We start from the raw sequence: 25,424 nt of genomic DNA on the forward strand, positions 1-25,424 counted from the left end.
CAGGGATGTATCTGCTTGTTTCAGCAAGACAATGCCAAGCCACATTCTGCATGTGTTACAACAGCAAGGCTTTGCAGAAAGAGAATGCAGGTGCTAGACTGGCCTGCCTGCAATCCAAACTTGTCTCCCACTGAAAATCTTTGGCACATTATGCAGCACAATACACAAAAACAAAAGACAGCCTGTTGTATCAAGTGTTATGTCAAGCAAGAATGGAAAAATTCCACTTTCACAACTACAACAATTGTTGTCTCCAGTTTCCAACCAATTACTGAATGTTCTTAAAAGGAAAGATGAAGTACCACAGTGGTAAATATGCCCCTATCACAACATTTTTGGAGGATGGTGCAGACAGCAAATTTAGAATAAGCAAATATGTATGTATATAAAACAGTCATGTTAATTAGTTGAAACATTAAATATCTTTGTACTGTTTTCAACTGAATACCGGTCAAAAGGATTTTTCAAATGATAGCAGTCTGTTTTATTTACACTTTACCTACTGTCCCTACTTTTTTTTATTAAAAATTGGGCGTGGTAGTGAGATAGGATGCCACTTGTGCAACAAGTCCAGTCATGAAATGGAATGCTTTATGGAATGGGTTTCCATGGCCAAGCAGCTGCATCCAAGCCTTACATCACCAAGTGCAGTGCAAAGCATGTGGTGTAAAGCGCCGCCACTGGACTCTAGAGCAGTGGAGACGTGTTCTCTGGAGTGACCAATCACGCTTCTCTGTCTGGCAATCCGATGGACGAGTCTGGGTTTGGCGGTTGACAGGAGACGGTACTTGTCTGACTGCATTGTACCAAGTGTAAAGTTTGGTGGAGGGGGGATCATGGTGTGGGGTTGTTTTTCAGGAGTTGGGCTCGGCCCCTTAGTTCCAGTGAAAGGAGCTCTTAATGCTTCAGCAGACCAAGAGATTTTGGACAATTTCATCCAACTTTGTGGGAACAGTTTGAGGATGTCCCCTTCCTGTTCCAACATGACTGCGCACCAGTGCACAAAGCAGGTCCATAAAGACGTGGATGAGCCAGTTTGGTGTGGAAGAGCTTGACTGGCCTGCACAGAGTCCTGACCTCAACCAGATAGAACACCTTTGAGATGAATTGGAGTGGAGACTGCGAGCCAGTCCCTCTTGTCCAGCATCAGTGCCTGACTTCATAAATGCGCTTCTGGAAGAACGGTCAAAAATTCCCATAAATACACTCCTAAACGTCACAGAAAGCCTTCCCAGAAGAGTTGAAGCTGTTATAGCTGCAAAGGGTGGGCCGACATCATATTAAACCCTATGGATTAAGGATGAAATGTCACTCAAGTTCATATGCGTGTGAAGGCAAATATTTTTGGAAATATAGTGTATGTGTTTCCAGCAAGGCCATTGGTGGAGAAAACGCTGTGCACACTCAACTTGGACAGCGTTAGCTCTTTAGCCCTTGTTCTCACTTTAACCTGTCTATCAGCAGCCAGAGAGTTATCCCGTCCTGGAAATGCCCTCTAAGCCCCATGTCTGCTCTACACGGAAGCTCTTAATACTCTCCAGCTAAACACTTTTCACTTGCTCTGACTCTCTCTCTCTCCTCTGGGACAGCTTGGCAGGCAGGGGAAATCTGTCACATTTGTGGCTGTGGCTCGGCTGCCCTCCTAAGCTGCACAGAGTCCAGACAACTAAACCCAAACGGCGGTGTGAGGCATGAGGCCGGGAATGAAGGAGGCCACTATAGGGATGGGCTGCTGGATCCCCTGAGCTCGAAGCTAACAGCCATACGGAAAAGGTGAGGAAAACATTGTGAGAGAGAAGTGTGGGTGTAGGTTTAAGCTGACAGCGTGTGTGTACTTTGCTCTCGGAGTCCCTTTTTGTTTCAGAGAAAAGTAGCTGGTATCTGTTTGTGAATAAAACCACTGGAGCATAGTGAATTGAGGTCACTCTCAGAGACCGCAATAGCTGTGCACAGGGCTGCTGAGCGTTGTTTAATCGGTTCAGCGCAGAGAAAGTTTCTGCTGGGGGCGTCTGAGAGCGAGAATGGATCAGACCAGTCATGACATCATAGATGGATGTTTAGTTCCACTTTAATTTTAACTTTAGTAGCACCACTTACTTCAGCCTCATATTACCTTTTGTTACAGACGCTTTTAAAAACACTTTTTCTTTCCTTTGCTTTTGTTCAGAGACCACTGAACCCTTATTGCATCTCACTAAGTGCCTCCAAACTGCCCCATTTACATAGCTGGGCTAATGAGTTTGAAGGGCTTTCTTTTGCAGACACAGGGTCATTGGGCTTCTATAGTAGCATTCCTTGATTTGCTTCACAGGCCAATTCAACAGTGCTGCGCTTAAAACTATCAATTATTATTATAATACACTACAGCTTTCAATTTTCTGACTGGAACTAGGCTTTGCAACAGAGGCAAATCTTTTGTTTATACTTGTATAAGACAAGGCAGCACCCACTCACACATACTACGCACCAGGCCAGGGTGACGTAGCGCACAAGGATATGAAATCATATTCTCATTGTGGTAATCTTATAATCTAGGATGTGAAACAGATCTACTTCCTGTTTCACTAATCCTCATAGAGCTGGGAGTCCAAAGGCAGCAGCTATTCCAGTAATCCGAATCTGTAAATCTTACTGACGCTGCCACCAACATCAGCCGTCTGCAGAATGGTTGATTGTCTGTGTGTAATCGGACGGTGAAAAGGGAGAGCAAAAGTTTCCAAGGCTTCTTAAAATCCTCCACATTCCTGACCTTCATGAAACTATTTCTCTGAGGAACTTATTAAGGTAGAACACTTTCAATGAACACAGAATTTTTCTGTATCGCTTTTATTGCAAGAAAACATTCTATCTCCATTTTTGACATTTTTCAGTTTTCTTTCAGTTACCCTTCACAAATTTCATGATGAATGGACTAAAAGAACTTTGCCAAAATGACTTGGGAAAAAAATCTGGTTCCACTGACTTACATTTTTTTCCATCACCTGTAAAGTTACCATTTTGGAGATACAAGGTTTTCTTCTGACAACCACAATATATTAAAGGCAGAGAGGTACATGCAGAGTGTAACGATGGGGAGTGATATTGGTGGACGTGTATAAGTGGACGTGTGTGCGAAGAGAAGTGAGAAGAGCAAATCCAGAATCAGGGTCAGTGAGCCAATACAGAGAGCAGGAGGGACAGACATGACAAAAAATGAAAATAGAACTCCAAACAGGCCAGAAAACTCTTCAAACAATACATACACTTCAAAAACAAACCTCACATCAAACAAAGACCAGCCAACACAAGTGGCAAACAATCAGAGGCGGAGTCACAAAACAAGGGGCAGGACTGGGGATCAAAACAAAAGCACATGGCAGGATTAAAAGGTAAACAAAAGCACATGGCAGGACTAAAAGGTAAACAAAAGCACATGACAGGACTAAAAGGTAAACAAAAGCACATGAGGAGACTGGGAGGGGCCAATTGTGACACAGAGTGTTGTAAGGAAAAATAGTTAACAAAGAAAACTTGTGTTTTCCGATTTACCCCTATTGTACCATCAACAATATATGTAAAAGCCTAGAAGACATATGCAGGTTCAGTGATTGATTTGGATTGTAAATATACTGGCTAGTTTTGTGTGGTAGACATCATAAATTCTGGTTCCTGTCCCCACCACTGTATAAGAATCAGTAAGTTTCCCTAGAGTCCTTAATTTCATAATATCAGAATTAATATCAGAACATGCTGAATAACGTTTCATATATTTTTTATATCAGGTTTAATTAATAACGTATACACATTTTTAAAAATGAGTGGAATTCCTCTTTACACACTGAACTAGTGGGGAGATCTATTTTCAACATTACAGCACTACATAAAATAAGATAAGATAAGATTCAGTACAGCAGCACGAAGGAATCATTGCTCCCTTATAGCATAATCCTCTTTACTCTTAGCTTTTAAACTGAAGGTCAAACATTACAGCATGTTATAAGCAAAAGCATATAATAAAGAGCACAGATCCAACAATAACTTGGTCATTTAAAAAGCGATTTAAGAGCAGAAGGAATAAAAGAGAGTTCATGTTATTTGGTTCTGCTCTTGAGCACTACACACCCCCGGCACTGACAAAGCAAGTGTTGGGACTGCAGGCAAGAAATCACGCAGTGGGGATGAACTATCCTTGAATATGGTTGTCAGGGTAGTGCAGTGAAAGCTGAAAAGGCACCTTTCACTCAGGAAAATATACATTTTGAACCCTCTCCAGCTCCTTGGAAAGGTCTTTTGCCAGCCCACCCCAAACTGGGCTAGCATGCTCAATGACTGGACAAAAGAACGTCATCATAGAACGTCAGAGAACATCACATGGGAGTCTTTTGGCAACACTGAAGTAATGGATCTTTGGCCTTGTCTTTGAGAGCAAGTAGTGGATCCCGAGATAAATCCCATTATATGTGAACTCCAAACAGATGTGGAGACTCTGATATTTCACCATATATATGGACTCAGTTCCGCTCATTGCCAGTGAAAACCTCTGTCCTCGTTCAACCACAGAATCCAAGGCTTTCTGAGTCAAGCCAGGTAGAGACCCCATCAGGAGAGCCATGATTGTAACGTCATCTGCATATTTCAGAGATAGCAGAGGGAGGTGGATGTAAATCTAGGCTGTTGATGTAAATGACACCAAGCAATGGGGATAATAGCCCCCCTGGGGGACACCGGCTGGTACCGCACAGGGATCAGACACACAGGAACTCCACTGCACCCTTCGCACTCCGTCACTCAGATAGCTTCTGACAGTGAGCCAGAGGGGGCATCTGCATATGCCAGACATGTCAGCCAGTGTACGAAGCAGTTGACAGTGCTTTATTGTGTAAAACAGACGTGGGAGAAATCAACAGAAACAGCATGAGCATCCATTTCGGGATTGTGATTAAGTGCTTCGTGCCAGCATCGCAGGATCTGTATCAGTGAGAGTTGATCTACTAGTCACTGAACTACACTGTGAAGGGGCAATTTTGTTCTCCATAGGCATTAGTATAGGGATTCCTACATACACTTTGCCAACACAGCTGAAGGCTAGCAGGCAGCCACCCTGGGCCTGACCTCCACCAGGTGTCTTAAGTATTTATTCGAGAAGTTCAAGGTGAGGTTACTCTCATTTACTACTGGCAGTGGCATGGTTTCAGCATTAAACAGCCTAACAGCCTAAACAGGATTGCCATTTATTATCTGGAGCCACTTTTACAGGCAGCAGGAAACAGATGGTGTTCACCATCTAGTGGCTGTTTTTTGTTATTACACACATGAATAGACATAAGTCCTGTTTCCCCATGCACGCCAGAAAAAGATTAGTTGAAGCAATTTTACTATCAGTGCTGGACTATGGCGACATTATCTATAAATAAAATTACTGGACCCAGTGCATCACTCAGCCCTGAGGTTCATTACTGGAGATGTATGTGAAAGTTGGGTGACGAAGGGAAACACACTGGTTGATTTTTATTTATAAGACTCTCCGGTCATTTGCCAGAATACATCACTTCATTGATGAAAACAAATAACAGTAATTATCAGACTCGCTCTAGTAATTGGATCAGCTGCCAGGTACCAAGAGTTTTTACTGAACTGGGAAAGTCTGCTTTTAGTCCCAGCACCAGCTGGAATTCACTACAGGACACACTAAAACTCGGCTCACTGGAGTCACTCAGTCATTTTAAACTTTTAATATCGAACCACCTTCAGACAGCCTGGACCTGTTTTACTTCATCTTATTTATTCTTAACTTTTATTTCTTGTTTTAGTTCTTCTCTTAGTTCTTTATTACTTTTTAAGTTATTTTAATTATTTTATTATTATTTATTTATTTTATTTTATTTTATTAATCTCTTTTCTTCTTTTGATCTTAATCTCTTATCAATCAAACCTCAAGTTTTATTTGCATTATTATTTTTATCTATTTTTTATCTTTTTTTCACTGTTATATTTACATTTTTCTTTTCATTTAAAATGATTCAATATAGATATTATTTTTTTTGTCATGTCAATCCCTGTTTTTGTAAATGCCCGGCTACATTGAAAATGAGGGTTGCCCTCAATGTACTTCCGAGTCAAAATAAAGGTTGATTGAGTGAGTGATTGATGAATGTAGCAGCATCTAATCAATGAATCTAATAAAAACAAGCGGCTCAAAGTGAAAATTAGTAGAGCCCTATATGGCAAAGCAATATAGTTGGTGGGAAAGGTATATCTTAGACAGCTCTGTAGACATTACATGTGGGTCTGAAAAAAGCACTATGATGGTCATGAACTGTGTGCTGGGGTGTGTGTGTGTGTGTGTGTGTGTGTGTGTGTGCGTGTGTGTGTGTGTGTGTGTGTGTGTGCGCGTGTGTGAGTATGAGAGAGAGAGATCAGACACTCAAGTTAACTAAGGTCACATTACCAGCAGCTCAGTCTATAGCTAATTACAAACTACTAGGGTTTAAGCACTGGACAAACAACAAAAAGTGATTCTGGAAGAAACTGATGAAATGATGGGGCAAAGATTCAATATGACATTTCATATCAGTCAGCATAAAATCATATTAAGATTAATATTGAACTACTATAATAATATTTTTAAAAGTCTCCCACTTCATTGTTTTTTTCAGCGGGACAGCAGGGAAAAGGCGAGGCGTTCCACCATGCTGGTGCCTTGGAGGGCACTCTTCTATCAGATGGTGCTAAATGTATCCTATCACATTGTAAAAGGTGCGTAAGACTCATGATATCACATATACTGTAGAGCTACATACTGAAGGGGGCTTTGTAATGACATCATCTGGTACAACCCAAGTTTTTTTAATGGAGAAATGCCTGAAATGTATAATCTAATTAACAGCCAGCACACAGCTACAGCCAGTGTGTGTGTGTGTGTTTATTTTTATGAATGGATGTGGCATTTTAACAAGCTTTTGATAATAACTGTCTTGATATATGAAATATTGTCCAACAGCCAGAGACCACCCTTCATTTATTTAATTTCAAGTCAAAACAGACATAAAGTACAAGTCATTCATTTTTCAGGAGACAAATAAAACTGTACTTAAAGCCCCAGGGAAACAAAATCCAGTTTTTCTTTCTAAGTGGGTTCACCTTGCTCTTGTACAAACATACTCACACAATCTAAATGTCAATATACATGTGCATGTTTTATATATACATGTTTTGTGAACATACTCCTCTCTTGATGTGAACTGGGCAGTCCTATCTTGGATAGAGCATACGCATGTGTCCTCACAGTTACAGTTTCAATTGATGATAAGTGATTTTAAGCCATGTTTAATTAAAATTCAGTCTTTTTTCTTTCAAACTCTGCTGGATGTTTAATATTTTAGTGTTATATAAACATTTTTAATGATTTACACTCTTCCCTGTGAGTTTAAAGCTTTCAACTTCATGGGATATGCTTCAGATCTGGAAAAATGTATTGCCATTATTAAATGAAAAACTAGTTAAATACTGTATTATCTGCAGAACTCTGCTGCAATCTGTGAGAATTTCCACTATCCAGATCTGAGGAACAGCTCTGCTGTGTTCGAATGCACATCACATGCGAGCTGCAGCAGTCACTTCCACATCTCTCATGTCGCGCAGAGGACTGTCTGGCTCGCAGGATGGAGTGATTTTGAAGGGACAGAGAACACTGACTAAATCTGCCCTAAATCACATTGTCCCGCTCCCTCTCTGCACCGCTCACATGCTGACTGTGAAACGACCACTCAAAGCTATGAATCTGAAAGGATGTGTACATGTCAATAGACAAAAATAGACAAAAAGAACATTTGCAATCAAATAAAGAAGCTGCTGGTATTCTCAGAGCTCAACATCATCGAATGTGTTTGGGATTACTTTGGATTTTAAGGACAAGAAAGTGCAACAATTCTAGGACTGAACTAAAAGCAAGTCCAAAAAACAATGGAAGTGGTGTTGTTTTCTGTCAAAAGTATGTATCACATTTACGTTTAGTCACTTAGTAGACACAGTAACCCAGAGCAACTCACAAAACACGGAAACAGTAGAAGCCAAAGGGATGTAGTACCTAGATATGCTGCAAGAATAAGAGACAAGAGCCATATCAGACTGATCTAATTAAACCCATCCATCCATCCATCCATCCATCCTCCACCGCTTGTCCAAATCCGGGTCGCAGGGGCAGCAGCCTAGGCAAAGAGGCCTGGGCCTCCCACTCCTCTGCCACTTCCTCCAGCTCTTCTGGAGGGATGCCGAGGCGTTCCCAAGACAGTCGAGAGATATAACCCCTCCAACGTGTCCTGGGTCTTCCCCGGGGTCTCCTCCCCGTCGGACATGTCTGGAACACCTCCCTAAGGAGGCGTCCAGAGGCCATCCTTACCAGATGCCCGAACCACCTCAACTGGCTTCTCTCAACGTGGAGCAGCAGCGGCTCTACTCCGAGCCTCTCCCGAATCGCCGAGCTTCTAATTAAATCAATAAATAAAAGTGGACATTGGGGAAAATTAATTAAGTGCATTTTTTGATAATGTAATAAAGCACAGAGACAAAGCGCAGAGGACTGCAGAGAAAAGACACACGATTTAGACATCACGTAGGATTGAATGCACTAAGGAACTGAGCAACTGTGCAGTGCTGAGGCCAGATGGCTATATATAATATATTCAGGGGTAAGAACACTGAAGCAGCGAGACCTATGAGCATGTTTAGATTTTAAGCAAGGACATGTCAAGAGCCCATAAGTTGAAAACCTCAGCTGCCATGCAGGTGTGTTGTTAAGGTGCAGAGGTAGTTATAAGCTGAGCTCACTGAAGCCTGGAATGTGAGAACCAGAGCTTTGTATCTGATTCCCGCATCCACAGGAAGCCAGTTTAGTGATCTCAGCAGAAGAGTCACATTGGAAAACTGGAGGTTATGGAGTATACAAGCTGCAGCATTCCAAATGTTCTGTGGAACAGAAATGGGGTATGATGGAAGGCGAGCAAGGCAAGAGTTGCAATAGTTAAGTCTGGAAGCAACTGTAGCTTAAAGAAGAGCTTCAGCAGAACGGTTGTACGCTTCTGATGTTGTGAAGCAAGATTCTGCAGATGTTATGTGATAAATGTGAGAAATCAAGTTACTGATTCAGGATAACTCAGAGGACTTTAGCCTTGCCTGATGGATGGAGGGTGAAGGAATCAATAATAAAAGAAAGTGTAGGGAGGTGCTTTCCATGTAGGTGAACTGATGTTTCATATGCATTCAATTTGAGGTGGTGGGTCGCGATCCACGACGAGACCTTAGAAATCTGGATATCGTCTGTGAGATGTCAGAGCTAGTTGGTGGAAAGAAAACATAAATCTAGATGTAAGCAGCATAAATGTATATTTTTCCCTGATTTCTTCCTGACACGTAAGAATGAACTTGTACTTATTGGCTACTTTGACTAGAAATTCAACAAATGAATGGTGGTCTCTGACTTTTGCACAGTACTGGGGAGTCCATGGGAGGAGTCATACACTCACCATCTACTTTCTCAGAATCACCTACCTTGTGCTTCCACTCACTGGCCACTTTACAAGGCACGCCTACCTGATACATCCACTACAGAAGTGTACAATTACACAAAGTAATCTGTAATCTGTTGTCAGGCAGTTTGTTCCCTGTGCTGCCCTCAATCTTATACATCATTGGTCAGTTTCTGACCACAAGACCAATGTTCACAGTTATTCTTAGGGCGATGTATCATTCGCAACACAGCAGTAATAGTAACAGTGTGTGTGGTACTGGTAAGAGTGTATCAGACACAGTGGTGTTGTGGAGTTTTTATACACCTCAGCGTTGCGGCTAAATTAAGAGTGGTCCACCCTTCAAACATATTCAGCAAAGAGCAGCTCTGTGATCAGAAACGTGGCATGCCTTATCTAACCGTACACAAGAAAGGCACAGAAGTGCAAGGTTGGTATCACTAATAAAATGGCCAGTGAGTTTGTAATTCTTGTTGGTTCTCAATCTAATGTTTTTGTTCCTTTCTGACAGCCAGTTTATGCCATGGTGGTCATGATATTTTTGCAACCGTCAAAGAGAACAGTCCCATGGGGGAATTCATTGCAAACATCACCATTGCTGCAGAACCAGGGGCCAATAGCATTCGCCTGTGCCTCAGTGGGGAGAATGCTGGTTGGTTTTACCTCGAGGGTCGAACAATCAGATTAAACTCATCGTTTTCAAGGGGCTTGGACCGAGAGGTAAACAGATTGACTGGAATGTGGATCACAGCATAACAGCGAACACAAGGAACAGTGCACCTTAAAAGTGGTGGCCAACGTTCCTGAGTGTTGCATGACTTCTTTCCTTGTTGAAACTGAAAAGTTTCAGAAGTGGGAACTGTTAGAAATGACTTATGCACTGAAAACCTTAGCCATACAATCCATTGCCATGAATGCAGTACGCCTAGGAAGAATGCGTCAAAAATTTGTTTGGCAAAAGTTTGACATATTTTTGGAACATTTTTCCAACACAGTCACCAGAAATCAGAACAAAATTATCAAGGAATATCAATGTTTTCATTATTTAAAACTGCAAGTATTTTACAGTGACAGTTTCTATTTGGTCCAGATGGGGATTCGACAAAGCCTTAAGGTCTTCAAATCACATGTCACATTATATGTATATACATATATATATATATATATATATATATATATATATATATATATATATATATTATCGACAATTACTGGGAAATAGATATGTGGTCCCAGCCCAAGCAATAAACCAATAAATAAATAAGTACTAAAGCATTAATGACATGTAATTGGTGGTTGGTGTAGTGTAGTGGTTAACACCTTTGCCTTTCACACTGTAGACTGGGGTTCAAGCACCCTACGCTATACCAATAAGAGTCCTTGGGCAAGACTCCTAACACCACCTTGGCCTACCTGTGTAAAAATGATCAAATTTTAAAGTCGCTCTGGATAAGAGCGTCAGCCAAATGCCATAAATGTGATTAAATCATCTTTGTGTATCTGTTACTCATTTTGTGATCCATCAACAGGTCCAGGGGACCATTTTGATAGCTTCCTTAACATGTTATGAAGAGGACATGAAACAGGTATAGTGCGGCGGAGGATCATCATTCTGACCCAAAGCATACAATCATAGACTCACAAAGTTATGTAACCAGAAAGACACAGACCAATCAAAACATACCAAAACTTGCTGTGTCTCTCCTTTTTTTTCAGAATGAATACAGACTTATGGTGGAGATTTTGGATGAAAATGACAACAAGCCATATTTTATTGAAAAGACTATTCAACCACGGTCTATTAGCGAGGTGAGGTGTGAGATTTGTGCCATATTTAAAACAATCAAATTAAAATTTATATATATATGGGCTGGAGGTTAGGGATCCAGCCTCGTGACCGGAAGGTCGCCGGTTTGATCCCCAGAGCTGACAGCACATGACTGAGGTGTCCTTGAGCAAGACACCTAACCCCCAGTGGCTCCCCGGGCGCTGCCCACCGCTCCGGGCAAGTGTGCTCACTGCCCCTAGTGTGTGTGTGTGCTCACTAGTGTGTATGTGGTGGTTCACTTCATGGATGGGTTAAATATATATATGTATAAAGGTTATTTACAGAGCTAATTTTGTTGTGCATTGCCTTGCCTTGTTTTTCTGCAGCTGACATCAGTGAACTCCATGGCATTTTCAGTTAAAGCCAAAGATGCAGATGGGGACACAATCACATACGTCATTGATAAATTGTCTGTAAGTTACGTTCTTACTGCAGCCTCAAAGCTGCTGTATACTTAAGACTGTTGCGCTTGAGACACATAAAAATGTCCATCTATTTTCCATTTGTCTTTTTCTTAGCCTGATGCCAGCTATTTTAGAATTGACCTTCCCAACAGTGGAGTCGTCATCCTGAACAAACCGCTAGACTATGAAACTAAAACCCAGCTCGAGGTGGTCATTTATGCTGTGGTAAGTGATGAAATGATTTTCATTTTAAACAATTAATAACAAAAAAATCTCTTATTAGAATGTGTTATGATAACTACCAGCCCAATATAAATTTGACCCAAAACCCACAAGCAAATCTGCCTTTGACTCTAAATGTTAAGGAAATGAACACAGCTGAGAAGTACAACACGACAGCAACAGTAAGACTGACCGTGCTGGATGGAGATGACCAATATCCTCAGTTTCTGCCCTGCTCTCCAGTTTCAGATCACACTATCTGCACCAATCCTCTATACATCGCTAACATCTCAGAGGAGCAGGAGGTAGTGTATATTTCCAAGTGAAGTTGTCAGCACATTTCTCTTTCATACCACTCACTGCACCCTTGGTACCACATAGACTGCACAGCTAAATGTATGCAGATACCTGAAAAACTCATACGTGCTTGCTGAACATCTCACTGAAAAACCATGGGCATTAATACGGAGCTGGTCTCTGTCTGCTGCCGTAACAGCCTTCACTCTTCTGGGAAGGGGTTCCATAAGATGTTGGAACATGGCTGAGGGCAGTGTATTCAGCCACAAGGGCATTAGTTGAGCGCTGATGCTGAGACAAAAGACCTGTCTTTCAGTAGCATTCCCATTCACCCCACAGGTGTTTGGTGGGGTTGAGGTCAGGGCTCTGTGCAAGCCAGTCTTCTTTGGTTCTTCCAAACTTACCATATTCTGTACTTCACTCTTGCCTTTTTCTCCTGGCATCCACCAAACCCAGATTCCCCCATCACACTGTGTAATTTATCAGTCCAGAGAACGTATTGATGATGAAGCGCTGTCCACCACTCCAGGCAATGTTTGGCATTACTCCTGGTGATCTTACACTTGTGTGTGGCTGCTCGTCCACGTAAACGCAAACCATAAAGCTCCCAACAAACAGCTCTTGTTCTGATGCTGCTTCCAGAGGCCTCAGAGTGGACAGCTTTAATTTTACATTCTACATGCATCAGCTCTCAGCATACCGTTCAGTGCGTTTGTGCTTCATGGCTGAGCTGTTGCTCCAGACAGTTCCACTGCACAGCAACAGCACATACAGCTGACCAGGCAGCTCTAAAATCAACAGACGTTTTGGACAGGCAGCATACTATGCCAGTGCCATGTTGAAAGTCACTTAGCTCTTTACTTTGACCCATTATATTACTAATGTTTGTCTAAGGAGATTAAATGGCTGTATGTGTAGTTTTCGGCTAAAACAGTTATACTCACTAATGAGGAGAGGTGTCCGCATACCTTTGGCCGTGTATGAGTGATAATTACCTCTAGGTGGAGGCAGGTGCATTGATGTCTACCTGACATCATTTAAGCGAGGCTTCAAATACACACTTTATGAAAACAGCATTACTATATACAACAATACGAAACCTTTGTTTCTCACTTTTAAGTGCACTTATGATATTAAATAAGTGAAGACTGAAGAACCTTTGCAGGACATGGTCTTTTTTGGTCGGTTTTGCAGAACTCTGTCTTGCATTTCGCCCCTGGTCCCATTCATGCTGAGGACGGAGACAGAGACATAATGACACCCTTGATCTACACCATCCTGTCAGGTATCTGAAGCTTCAGCTATGTGTAAAGCTGCACGGCATTAATCATTATATCATATGGGCCATTACAACTGTATCACAGAAGGCTTACAAATGAGCCCTGTGACAAGTCACAGCTTCACACCAATCAGAATGCTCCTGTAGGTATTTTGATGAATCAAGGCATTCACGTTATCCAAGTTAAATCCGTGGTAATAATGAGGTGATGCAGCGCAATTAAAGTATGTAACAAAATAATTGCAGGACTAGTAGTTTGACTGTATTGTGCAAGCATAGCTACATGTATTATTCTTGTTTGGTGAATTTTATTATTATTACTATTTAATTCATTTAATCAATGGCTACAGGTGATGACAATGACAGATTTACCATCAACTATGAAACAGGCGAAATAACCCTGAGACGGCGCATTCACAGCAGACTGATGACTCCTTCCTTCCGACTTCTTATCATGGTATGGGTGATTTCACATAACAGCTGGATGTTAAAGATGGACAGGTGGCGCATACTTATTACAACCCAACAATCTGTTAAAATAACAAACGTTTCAGGCTACAAAAGCACAGCCAGACATGTAGCGGCTACTAGTTTGCATCTTGCCCTTTCTCTCAACTGTTGTCAACAAAGCGGGTGGACAGGCAATTCATCGGTCTTATTTCTGTGTAGTTAGATGGACGTATTTATAATGAGGACACAACAAATTCATCTCTTTTGATCTTATAACAGTGGCAATGCTCTGTATTGTTTTTAACCAATTATGTGGACCTACCATGTTCAAAATAGCACACACAGGAGGTCCACAACCAATGGTTATTGCTATGATATGACTATATGGACATCTTAATATTAGAACCTGAAGTGGTACACCTTAAATAATGCCCCTACTTCAGACTGTCCTTTACAGTTTTATGAAGTTTTATATGCTGGACAAGTATCCTTGGCATCTATCATGAACTACATTATTAATAGGACAATCATCATCTTTAGGTGCCAAGAACGAACCACTGGAAGTATGGAGGCTATATGAATCTTTTGTGAAACACAAACACTGCAGTGACCAACTGATCACCGTACAACTCAGCTTTCTGTTTATGACTGCCCTTCTGTTAACTCCTGACAGGCTGCCCAGGTGAATGATCCGAAAAAGTACACCGTGACCACTGCACTGGTGCGTGTGGTGGCAGAGAACCGCTTTCCTCCCTACTTCAACAAGACCATCTACAAGGGTTTTGTCATTGAGAACTCAAGTCCTGCCTCGCTGGTCTCCACGTATGGAAATGAGGTCCTCATAATTCAGGCAACAGACAGAGACTTCAGAGATGTACGTTGATAAACCTTTTCAAAAAAGCATATAATTAATGTGATGGTAGAAATCAATGAAATAATCCAGACGTCCCAAAGCCAGCCCTATGTAGTCAATATGTGGCCACTATTACTTATTTCTTTCTCAGCACAAACCATTTTGTTACTTGCTTCAGGGAATCAACCCGAAAATTACCTACGCTCTTCACCCTGTGGCTTCCAGTGCCAAGCTGTACCATATCACTGAGGATGGTATCCTGATTGCAAAGGCCACTCACCTCAGTGCCTTTGACAGACACATCCTTGAGGTGACTATAAATCTATTGCATCCAGTCTACACACTAATGTCTGAAGTACAAATGAGATGAATACGATTTGAATACAGCACATGAAAGAACACATGCCTCATATGCCCACTGCTACAGTGACAGCTGTTGATTTTACAGGTGGTAGCAACAGACCAAGAGTCGGGTGAGTTTACCAACGCTACTGTGGATGTTGAAGTTCTACAAAGAGGTCAAGCAGGTAAACAGTGAGACAGAAATTTCCATTGAGTCCCAATATATATTTCTAATCTGATACTGTTATTGTAGTGTATTGTTGGTTTAGGCTGAGCTATATTAAGTAGAATTTTTTACATTTTACAAGTTTGATGCAACTTCAAAATCATTTAAGCCCAGGTTTATGTTACGTGCGGGAAGATTTCACATTTTATGGCAATCGGCTGACGCTCTTATCCAGAGCGACACAATTTGATCATTTATACACAGGTAGGCCAAGGTGGTGTTAGGAGTCTTGCCCAAGGACTCTTATTGGTATAGTGTAGGGTGCTTATCCAGGTGGGGGATTGAACCCTAGTCTACAGCATAGAGGGCAGAGGTGATACCCACTACACTAACCAACCACTAGATGGACCACAAGATGGTCCATGCATGAAAGGTTAAAGCACAGCTTTAGGCAATTAGTATTTTCAGTACCCCACTTGGTCTTATGAATAGTTGTAACTATTAAATTAAACAATTTATTGGAAAAAATAAAGTTGACTTATGGTTTTGTGTTGAAAGTGAACCACTTCGGTTCATCAGTGCATCAGTAAAATATATTTATAGCATTCATGGCATTCTCTCAAGCAGCTTCTTGAGGAGCCACCTGAAGTTCTTGAAATTCTTCACTCACAAGCTTAAAGCCACACACACACACACACACACACACACACACACACACACCACTTAGTGGCTGCTAAAAACTTGTTGAAAGGGCATTTTTTTTTGCTGTGTCATAGATTCATATATGATCTGTAAGAATAAGCCTTTAAATCACAATTATGAAACATGGTTTATTCAAATTTATTTTTGACTGATACTGTAGTAAAGACATTCATTTTCAAGACATTAATCCAGCGGTCTCAAACCCTAGTGGTCCAGCGCTGGACAATCAGAATCCAGCACAATTTGTTGACTCTCCTGCTTAAACAGACCTGATTCAACAGCTTATTACCAGGATAAGTAGGTGTTTGAACAGGGTAATAAGAAAACTCTAGCACCAGAGTTTAAGACCATTCAACAGTACCAATGAACAGGTCTGCACCAACTGCAGCACCAGTGCTTTTCTCATGAACAGCTGGCAGATTCAAGCTCGCGGAGGAAGTTTCACTGTCTTCTATTTCTCTTCTCTGAAACGCTCCAATAGTTCCGAGAAGCCCCTTTGGAGAGGAGCGGTTATTCGGGGACGTGAACGTGGGCATAGCCGGAGGTCTGGCCTCTGTGCTCCTGCTGCTGCTGGCAGTGGCAGCACTTTGCCTGCTGGTTCGATTGCTGAGAAGATGGCGACACAGACGGGACCCTACAGAGAGAGGGTCTGTGGCACTGGGCAAGCACCCCAATGTGGTAAGAACTACATTAGTATGCTTTAGCTTGTTTCTTCTGTCTTAGAGGGTGAGTAGTTCCATCAGTGGCTTCTCTGCGCTGAGACAGATCTTAATCCTTTGAACTCTCTGCTAATATGTTATTTATGCAGCCATTACGGTTTATGGGGTTAAATAAATATATTATACTTACAAGTGCAAAATTTGGCAACCCTGGTGAAGATACATGTTTTGTTGATTTTTTAAAAATGAAAATAAGTAAGACAAGTTAACACATCTCTACAGAGAGCACATTAAAAAGCACTATTACTGTTTATTTAACACAGTGGGAAAAAGCAAAGCATAACATATGACCTGTGCAAAAGTTTGTATTTTATGTTTTACATGTTTTCCAATTGTTAAACTCGACAAATGTTGTTGTTATGCAAACCGTAAATTAAATGATGTGCAAATCATTTAAGCCATATATTTAATTGAAAATAGGACAAATTTTAGTACAATAGTACTAAATAGTACATGTAAAAAAAGACAAATTTCAAAAACTGAAACTGAAAATTTTTATTGTTTTTTTTTTTTTTTTTAAATACATGTCCGTTTTGAATTTGATGCCAACAACATTTTTCAAAAAAGTTGGGATGACTGGTAAACAACAAGACTGGTAAAGTCGTCTACTGCTAACATCGTGGCAATAAGATTAATAGATAATAATAGATAGTAACATGATTGTGTGCTAAGAGACTGTATGGGCGAATAGTTCAACAATTCTAGAATACATTTTCTCAACATAAAATAGTAAACAACTTGGGGATTGTGCATAGAAATTGTGCACTAAAATTTGCAGAAAAGGCAAAAATATTCGGACGTGGTGAGGTGAACATATTTTTACTTAGAAAATCAACAAAACACATACTTCAATCAGAAGTGGTAAAACTTTTACATTCAACTGTCCATATACACGTACATACAAGGGGGAATACTGCACAAGGAGGCTAAGATAAATATGTGAAAATTCCACTGCATGTCCCTGTTTTTGAATGGACCTTGATACACGTCTGAATTGGAATGTTTATCCTGGAATATTGATTCTGAGAGGTGTAGTTTCATTAGAGAAAACAGATGTGAGATGAGGCACATATACAGGGGTTCTGTGAGGATTTTCTTGACCCCTTAAAGCTGCATTTGGCCTGGATGTCACAGGAACAGTAAATGAAAAACTCAAGCTCCAGAGTCATAAATATCAAATCCATTACATGGAATAATCCAAGCAAGAAATATAGATGGACTAAATTCACTGGTATGATAAGAGATGATGCAGAATGTCAGCGTCTGCTGTCACTCAGCCAGACAACCCTCTGCCCTTGTCACCCTTTCCTGATGCATCCCACAATAACGCTACTCATGTAGGTCTTAAAGTGGTTCCATCAGGTAAGTGTCTGAAATAAGCTCGCTTGTCATGTGTGCTGACGTGACGTGACTGTCCGTGAAGGTTAGAGGTGTGTGACGTCTGCGTTATACATAGACCAGCTTTAACAAGGATCTCAAAGTCATAACCTTCACTACTGAGTGAGTGTTGTAAAAATGACTCGCATATCCTGGCTAAGACTGGTCAGAATGTATTTACCTTGTGTTTGGTGTCCAACTCTGTGTCCCACTGTGCATTTAGCCTGTTATTATACTGCTTAGACTGTATATTGAGTGCTTTGTGAAACTGTGTGCAGTGGAAGTGTGACCATAATAACCAACCAGTATTAAAGGGGCCATACCCAACATTGTTCTTGTATTTTATTCTATTTTCTAAGTCAGATGTCTATCAAAAGCAACCATAATTCATGTTTACATAACATTTCCCCACCTTCTTTATCCACTTATTATTAAACAGGACTCTGTATAACGGACTAGCTATTAGAAGCGATTAGAACTCTCCCCATGGGGTTTTACTTGTTCGGCTTGTTCGGTGTAGCTACTGCGACTCGTGCTTTCTTTTAGCTCTGGTAAGTGAGACATTTGGTGAGTCGTTGCATTCAGTTCCCCCTCAAATTCACATTTCCCCTTACAGATCAGGCTCTCCGGCATTCAAATATACTGAACAGAAATCAACTTCAAGCAACACTGTAACTACGGAAAGCAGAAAACTCAGGAAATGATAACGTTATATGGTCGTTTGTTATTGTCAGCCATACAGCCTTTCTTCCTTTCTTTTGCTTTTCATAGTTCCTTTGTTACCTGCCATTAACTTCTGTTCAGTGAATGAACAGAAAACGTTGACATTGTCACAAATTGCATGAAGTTTAACAGACAAGCACGTACAGTCTCGTGACCCCTGTATCGGAAAAAAACAAGGGCATCATTATGAAACTCAATGCAGCACAATAGGTCTTTTGTCTTATGCTAATTTGATTCATTTGTTTCTTCCTAACATTCAAGCTGTCTCGTATAAGAAGTGCGAGAGACTCTGTATTTATTTGTTTACTGCAAAGTATAGTTCATAGGAAACGTTGCATAAAAGCACTAATAACTAAAGCACTAATGAAACTAGGCTAGTACAACCCCAATTCCAATGAAGTTGGGACGTTGTGTAAAACATCAATAAAAACAGAATACGATGATTTGCAAATCCTTTTCAACCTATATTCAATTGAATACACTACAAAGACGAGATATTTAATGTTCAAACTGATAAACTTTATTGTTTTTTGAAAATATTCACTCATTTTGAATTTGATGCCTGCAACATGTTCCAAAGAAGTTGGGACAGGGGCAACAAAAGACTGGGAAAGTTGAGGAATGCTCAAAAAAACACCTGTTTGGAACATTCCACAGGTGAACAGGTTAATAGGAAACAGATGAGTGTCATGACTGGGTATAAAGGGAGCATCCCTGAAAGGCTCAGTCGTTCACAAGCAGGGACGAGCGAGGTTCACCACTTTGTGAACAACTGCGTGAGCAAATAGTCCAACAGTTTAAGGACAACGTTTCTCAACATGCAACTGCAAGGAATTTAGGGATTTCATCATCTACAGTCCATAATATCATCAAAAGATTCCGAGAATCTGGAGAAATCTCTGCAAGTAAGCGGCAAGGCAGAAAACCAACATTGAATGGCCGTGACCTTCGACCCCTCAGACGGCACTGCATTAAAAACCCACATCATTCTGTAACGGATATTCCCACATGGGCTCAGGAACACTTCAGAAAACCACTGTCAGTGAACTCAGTTCGTCGCTCCATCTACAAGCGCAAGTTAAAACTCTGCCATGCAAAGCGAAGCCAGATATCAACAACACCCAATGTGGTGTAACACAGTGGTAAACACGCCCCTGTCCCAACTTCTTTGGAACGTGTTGCAGGCATCAAATTCAAAATGAGTGAATCTTTGCAAAAAACAATAAAGTTTATCCATTTGAACATTAAATATTTCGTCTTTGTAGTGTATTCAATTGAATAGAGGTTGAAAAGGATTTGCAAATCATCGTATTCTGTTTTTATTTATTTTTTACTCAACGTCCCAACTTCATTGGAATTGGGATTGTAATACTGAAATGAAAACAGATGATTAACATTTGTCTGCTGATCTTAAAACCTTTTGACGGACACCTCTCTTGGTGTAACCTTCTAGCCACATGTCATCCATTATGGATTCATGGTCTGGATGCGTAAAATAAGAGAGATGCTGAGTTTTTTCATTCTTCCCATGTGTGGTAGCCCAAAGTAAAACATAAAATTAGGTTTTCCATATGGGCCCCTTTAAAACTTGCTAAACAGTTAAACGCTACAAAATGAATGTGCTGCTTTTGTAAGTCGCTCTGGATATGATTAAGTGCCATAAATGTAACTGTGAATGTCTATGTGACTGTTCTGTGAGCAGCAATGGACTTGTGTTCAGTTCAGCACCGGATATGCCAAGCACAATAAAAAAAGCCTGTTACAAGATTGTTGGAGAAGAAGCTAAATGCCCTCTCTCCGTGATCAACAGGTCAAGTCAGGACAGCCCAAGTCTTTTTTAGAGGAAGCTGCCTACAACAACGAGGCATTCATGGACCACGAAAGCACCAATTCCAGCAGCTTGACTGGAAGGCCAGGGCTATACACAAAAAGAGACGAAATTCCCCCTCCACCTGGCAGGGTGTATGGCAACAGATCCATGCCTCTTTCAGACATGCTGCCTATTCTGATGCCTCCAGAGTCCCTGCCTAAATTCAGCTCACTGTCTGTCACATCCAACGGAAAAGCAGCAGAAAAGTGTGTCTTGTTCGCAGACGAAATGGCAAAGAAGGTGAAAGACCCAATGGATCCAATGGAGACCAGGGTAGATATTCTGATTCCCACCTCACAGCAGGCTTCTTTTATCACAGCATCAGAGGTGGCAAGTGCAGTGAACACTCAGGAGAGAGACGATGTGAAGAGGATTGCAGAAGACAGCTGTGCACCAGAAATCTCAAGTGGACCAAGAGAGCAATGCACACCAGGAGTAGCAGACAAATCAAGTCATCAAGTGGAGATGACGGAGGATGTTCTGATGTCCACCTCAGCGCAGACTACTTTTTTCACTCCAGTAGAGAATATTCAGGAGAGACAAAACACAGAGAAAGCAGCTGCCAGCTGTAAGGAAAAAACCTCGACAGAACAAAAAGGAAGGTGCAGCTGCGATAACAATGATGACAGCCCATACAGGTCTCTGCACTCTGTGTTCTGTGTTGGTGATGATGAGGACACCACCCCTGGCGAAGAACAGCTTCACAAGACCTGCAACATGGGTAACAGCCTACCGAGGCTTAAGAATGCAAAAGATTTGTATAAAGACGAGCTGACAGAGTGTAGTGACCAAGAAACAGCAAAACGGAATGAAACTCCTAGGAACAGACGGATGCCTAGCTCTTCAGTCCAAGGACTTTTGTACTTTATGGAGGATTCACCTGAGTTTTAACTTCCCCCTTTTAAGGACGTTTGTAAAACACACTTCTCACAATTGTCAGAAGAAGAGTGACTGAGGGAAAAACACAGTTATTTCTAAATCCTAACCAAAGGTACTGCTTACCTGGAGAGACTGACTTTGTGTCATGAACTGCTCATGAAGAAGTTGTTAATGTATAATCACTAGACCAATTTACTCAACGTACATTCTGTCCACACCTCGCACACAGATGCAGTCCATGACCTGAACTGAAACACAAACACAGATTTCTTTAGCACTATGCTGAACTTTATAAGCTGCGGGAGAAGGAGAGGTGCCCCTGTCACCTCACACATTCTGTGTGTTCCCATGATGGCCAATATTGTTGATCTGTACGAGCCGGAAAGCCCGGATGAGCTGCGCTACATACTGTATCGCGTGATCTATGATTTCCAGGATGGGCTGCAGTAGGTCCCTGATCCCAGCTGTCACACCGGTGAGACAGGTGATGAGTGGCTGAAGTGTTCTGTAATACACTGCCTCTGTGAGGGGCAAAATCACCTGCTCTCCCACCACTGCAACCAGTTCCACTACCAAACCCTGAGCACAAGCAAGAATTGTATATACATAAGATTAGTGCTTGTCACAACTGAAACTAAAAGTCATACATAATTGTGATTAACTGTTTAACTGTCTAATGCAACTATTAAAGTACAAGCCTTAAACGGACAGATTGGTTGATCAGCTATTCTACCTCAGCGCTGTTGATAGTTAATAGCTCCCAAACGATGACAGACAAAGCTCAAGCATATACACAAACATCCCCTGCCCTCTAAAGGAGTTATAATGCCAAGAAAAGGTTAGAACTTTTGTTGTTTTCTTAAGATCTGTGATGTGTCTCAGTATTTGCATCCAACTTAAATTACTGTGATCAGCTAAATAACTGAGATCAGGCGATTATATAATAATTGTGATAGACCCACATAAGATCTTATAACATCTGCTGTAATTATAGGGTTCAAAGCAGGGTGGTCCTGCTCTGTCAGAAAGCCGCAGGAGATGAGGAATTTAATCAGGTCTGCAGAGCATGGAACACGGTCTAACTGCAAAGCCTAATTTAAAGGATCAAAGCCAAGACTGAGGTAAAAAAAAAGACACTGGGATTTGATCATTTAGAAATGTGAGAGAATAAAGTTTGAGAAAATTCACTTTGCCCGTTCCAACTGCTGATTGAAATGCAAAAGTGACAGCGGGTTTTAATCATCAACCCAGCAAACTCAGATGAGTATCCTTTTGTTATTTGCTCAACTTTGCCCACGAAGAATAATGTGAAAAGCCCAACTATAATGAGCGTGAAACTGTTGAACTGATTAATAAAGCAGCACAGGTAACTTTCCCGGCAGGACTGAAAGGTCTAAGAACTGTACTGTGTGTTCGAAACTGGTTGAAATGAGTTTTTTGACATTTCCCAAGTATAATAACTGAAATCGGTTCTTCTCTTTAGTCCAAATCTTCTTTTTGCCTTTTTTGTGTCAATGAAGTTTCAATAAGACGAGAATTCTCATCTTGGTAGATCTTGGATTTGAATGACTATATGAAAGTTGTGAATGATCACTGTATGAACGCGACTGCCATTGCAAAAGCCTTTTACTGTTCTGTGTAGTGCATTTACAGAACCAAAAAGGGTGTTATGTCAAGGAGATTTGTACCTATTAATCCACCTTAAAGCAGAACTACTGCAAGTTTATGGTGTTTAAGTTTCAGGATCTGCAAAAAGTCTGTCCTTTGTACGCCTCTTACCTTAAACAGAGTCTGCATGAGGAAGCTTAGCAGTTCAATGATAAAGACTGAGGTTATGATGATAGGCACACTGATGCTCTGGAAGACTCTCCGCCAGCAGTGATGCATATACAGATTCAGCCTGCAAAACAGGTTCTCTCTTCTTAGTTTCCATATGTTCATTTGTGTGTGAAAGAGGTTTTTAAGTGTATTATGAACATAGCGTGTGCTAAGGAAAGTGTAGTGGTAAATCACACACATATTGGAAATGAAGTGTTTGTAGAAAACCATTACATACGTATTTAACACTTAACTGCTTAAGGGGTCCACAATATAGTGTATTAAATATGTAATTGGGTTTTATACAATATCACTGTTCTATAGAAATCTGCTTTTAAAAATTATGTTTATAACACAGAAGTTACACTTTCTCCTACATCCTAAAAGAAATACTAGTAGTAATTGAACTGTTTTTATTACAACCTTTTAATGAAGTTGTCCAAGGAGTCCTCTTTTTTGTCTGTGGAAACATTCCCTGGTACTCTTCTACAAGAACGTGAGGAGAAAAATGTTTTAAGAACCATTTATGGAAATTTGAATTGTTTTTTAAGTACAATCTCCAAGTCTGCAAGGAGTTTATGTTTACCTGTCATCTGTGCTACAATCTGCCTCACTGCTGTCATCTCTCTGTCTGTCCGCAGGAGCCTTCTTCTCCCATCCAGGCTCACCAGGCCCCTTAGGGATTAAAAGGCTGCATATAAATTACAATTGTTCTCAACTAGTTTGGCATTATTGTACTTTACGGGACAGGTCCTGCCTACAGAACCGCAGAACAGCCATCATCCCTGCCAGATACAATCTCAGTACTCTTTCTGGGAAACCTGATCCAGACCTATATGCTAAGGGGCTGGTATACGATCAACGGGGTTACCATGGATGTTGGAGTCTCCGTACTCTCAGACTGGGACTGCTGGCTTGAGTGTTTGTCATGGTCAGTCTCTCTGCTACCCAGCTTTAGAAGGAGTTTCTGAAGCTTGTCCTTTTTGAGAGACAGCTCTTCAAAAAGAAAACATAAATGACTTTTCAGGAGAGAAATCTTTCAAATCAGCTGATCAGGTCATGAATTACCAGACAGGCAGTCATCTGTGCAGCACACCTCTGTACATAATTCTTAATTCTTTTATTTAAGATTGGAAGATTTGTAAATTCTTAATGTATTCCTAACAGAAAATGTCAAATGTTTTACACAAAAGAATAGAAGAATGTTTTTATATTACAAGCACACTTTACTAGCCCAGATTACATGGTGCATAAAGTGCAGCCTGAGCAGTATTTATTCACTGTGTATTTAGAGTAGTGCTCCAAAATGCACAATCAAGTGTCATAAATAGTATTTTTATTTTATTTTATACTATTTTGCAAACATCTGCAGGTCCATTTTATATTCTGGACACACCTGGATTATTTAAGACCTACAGAATTCCACTGTACTAGGGTCGTATTAGAATCATTTTAATTATGTATATGCAATAAACGTGGTTTTACACTATTACACATCCCAAATATCTTCCAAATATCTGAGCATGAGTGCCTCCCTCCGGTCCCTCTGTAATCCCAGAACTCTAATTGTTAAATAATTGTTAATACTATTAAAAGAGGTCACCCTTCACAGCAATGGAACTAAAAGCTCAAACTAAAATTTAAAGACTAAGTCTTGAAATTGCCAGGTAAAGGTTACTTTGTACCTTTCAGATGCTTTTTCTTTTGAGCTTGGATGTGAGAGCTGGCTTGTTTCCTCATTAGTAGTAAATTCTCCATCTTAGTGATGGGCCCACCATCATCAGTATCTTTGTCCTCATCTTCATCAGATTTGGAGGACTTGGGCTGGGGTGGTACCTCTTTGGATGATGATGGGAGCACTTCAATCCTAGGATTGTCCAGGGATGCCTCCGTATATCGGGGGTTGTTGTTTATCAGGGTATTTTCAGACCATGCACTGCAAAAGAATCATCAACTTTTATTTACACTCTTAAAATGGCTGGTTCTTCAAGG

At 40.9% G+C, this 25,424-nt stretch overlaps 1 protein-coding gene across 1 annotated transcript; it reads left to right on the top strand.

Annotated features, from left to right (window-relative positions):
- Positions 1-1,597: 1,597 nt before the first annotated feature.
- Positions 1,598-24,304, top strand: LOC108432518 (cadherin-related family member 5). The gene is made up of 15 exons (XM_017706393.2): positions 1,598-1,773; positions 6,636-6,735; positions 10,015-10,223; positions 11,033-11,089; positions 11,220-11,312; positions 11,658-11,744; positions 11,850-11,960; positions 12,101-12,262; positions 13,449-13,539; positions 13,884-13,990; positions 14,657-14,857; positions 15,015-15,146; positions 15,285-15,363; positions 16,528-16,724; positions 24,074-24,304. Exons 2-15 carry the CDS (start codon positions 6,669-6,671, stop codon positions 24,110-24,112), a joined length of 1,632 nt encoding a protein of 543 aa, XP_017561882.1. The 5' UTR covers positions 1,598-1,773; positions 6,636-6,668; the 3' UTR covers positions 24,113-24,304.
- Positions 24,305-25,424: the final 1,120 nt, after the last annotated feature.

The sequence above is a fragment of the Pygocentrus nattereri genome, chromosome 11 (assembly GCF_015220715.1).
Source record: "Pygocentrus nattereri isolate fPygNat1 chromosome 11, fPygNat1.pri, whole genome shotgun sequence".
NCBI classification, from domain to species: Eukaryota; Metazoa; Chordata; class Actinopteri; order Characiformes; family Serrasalmidae; genus Pygocentrus; species Pygocentrus nattereri.

Coding starts and splice junctions, on each gene's coding strand:
- LOC108432518 (XM_017706393.2), top strand. CDS start 6,669: ATGCTGGTGCCTTGGAGGGCACTCTTCTATCAGATGGTGCTAAATGTA. Junction 13,991..14,656: donor CCTTCCGACTTCTTATCATG/GTATGGGTGATT, acceptor AACTCCTGACAG/GCTGCCCAGGTGAATGATCC. Junction 15,364..16,527: donor TCTACAAAGAGGTCAAGCAG/GTAAACAGTGAG, acceptor ACGCTCCAATAG/TTCCGAGAAGCCCCTTTGGA.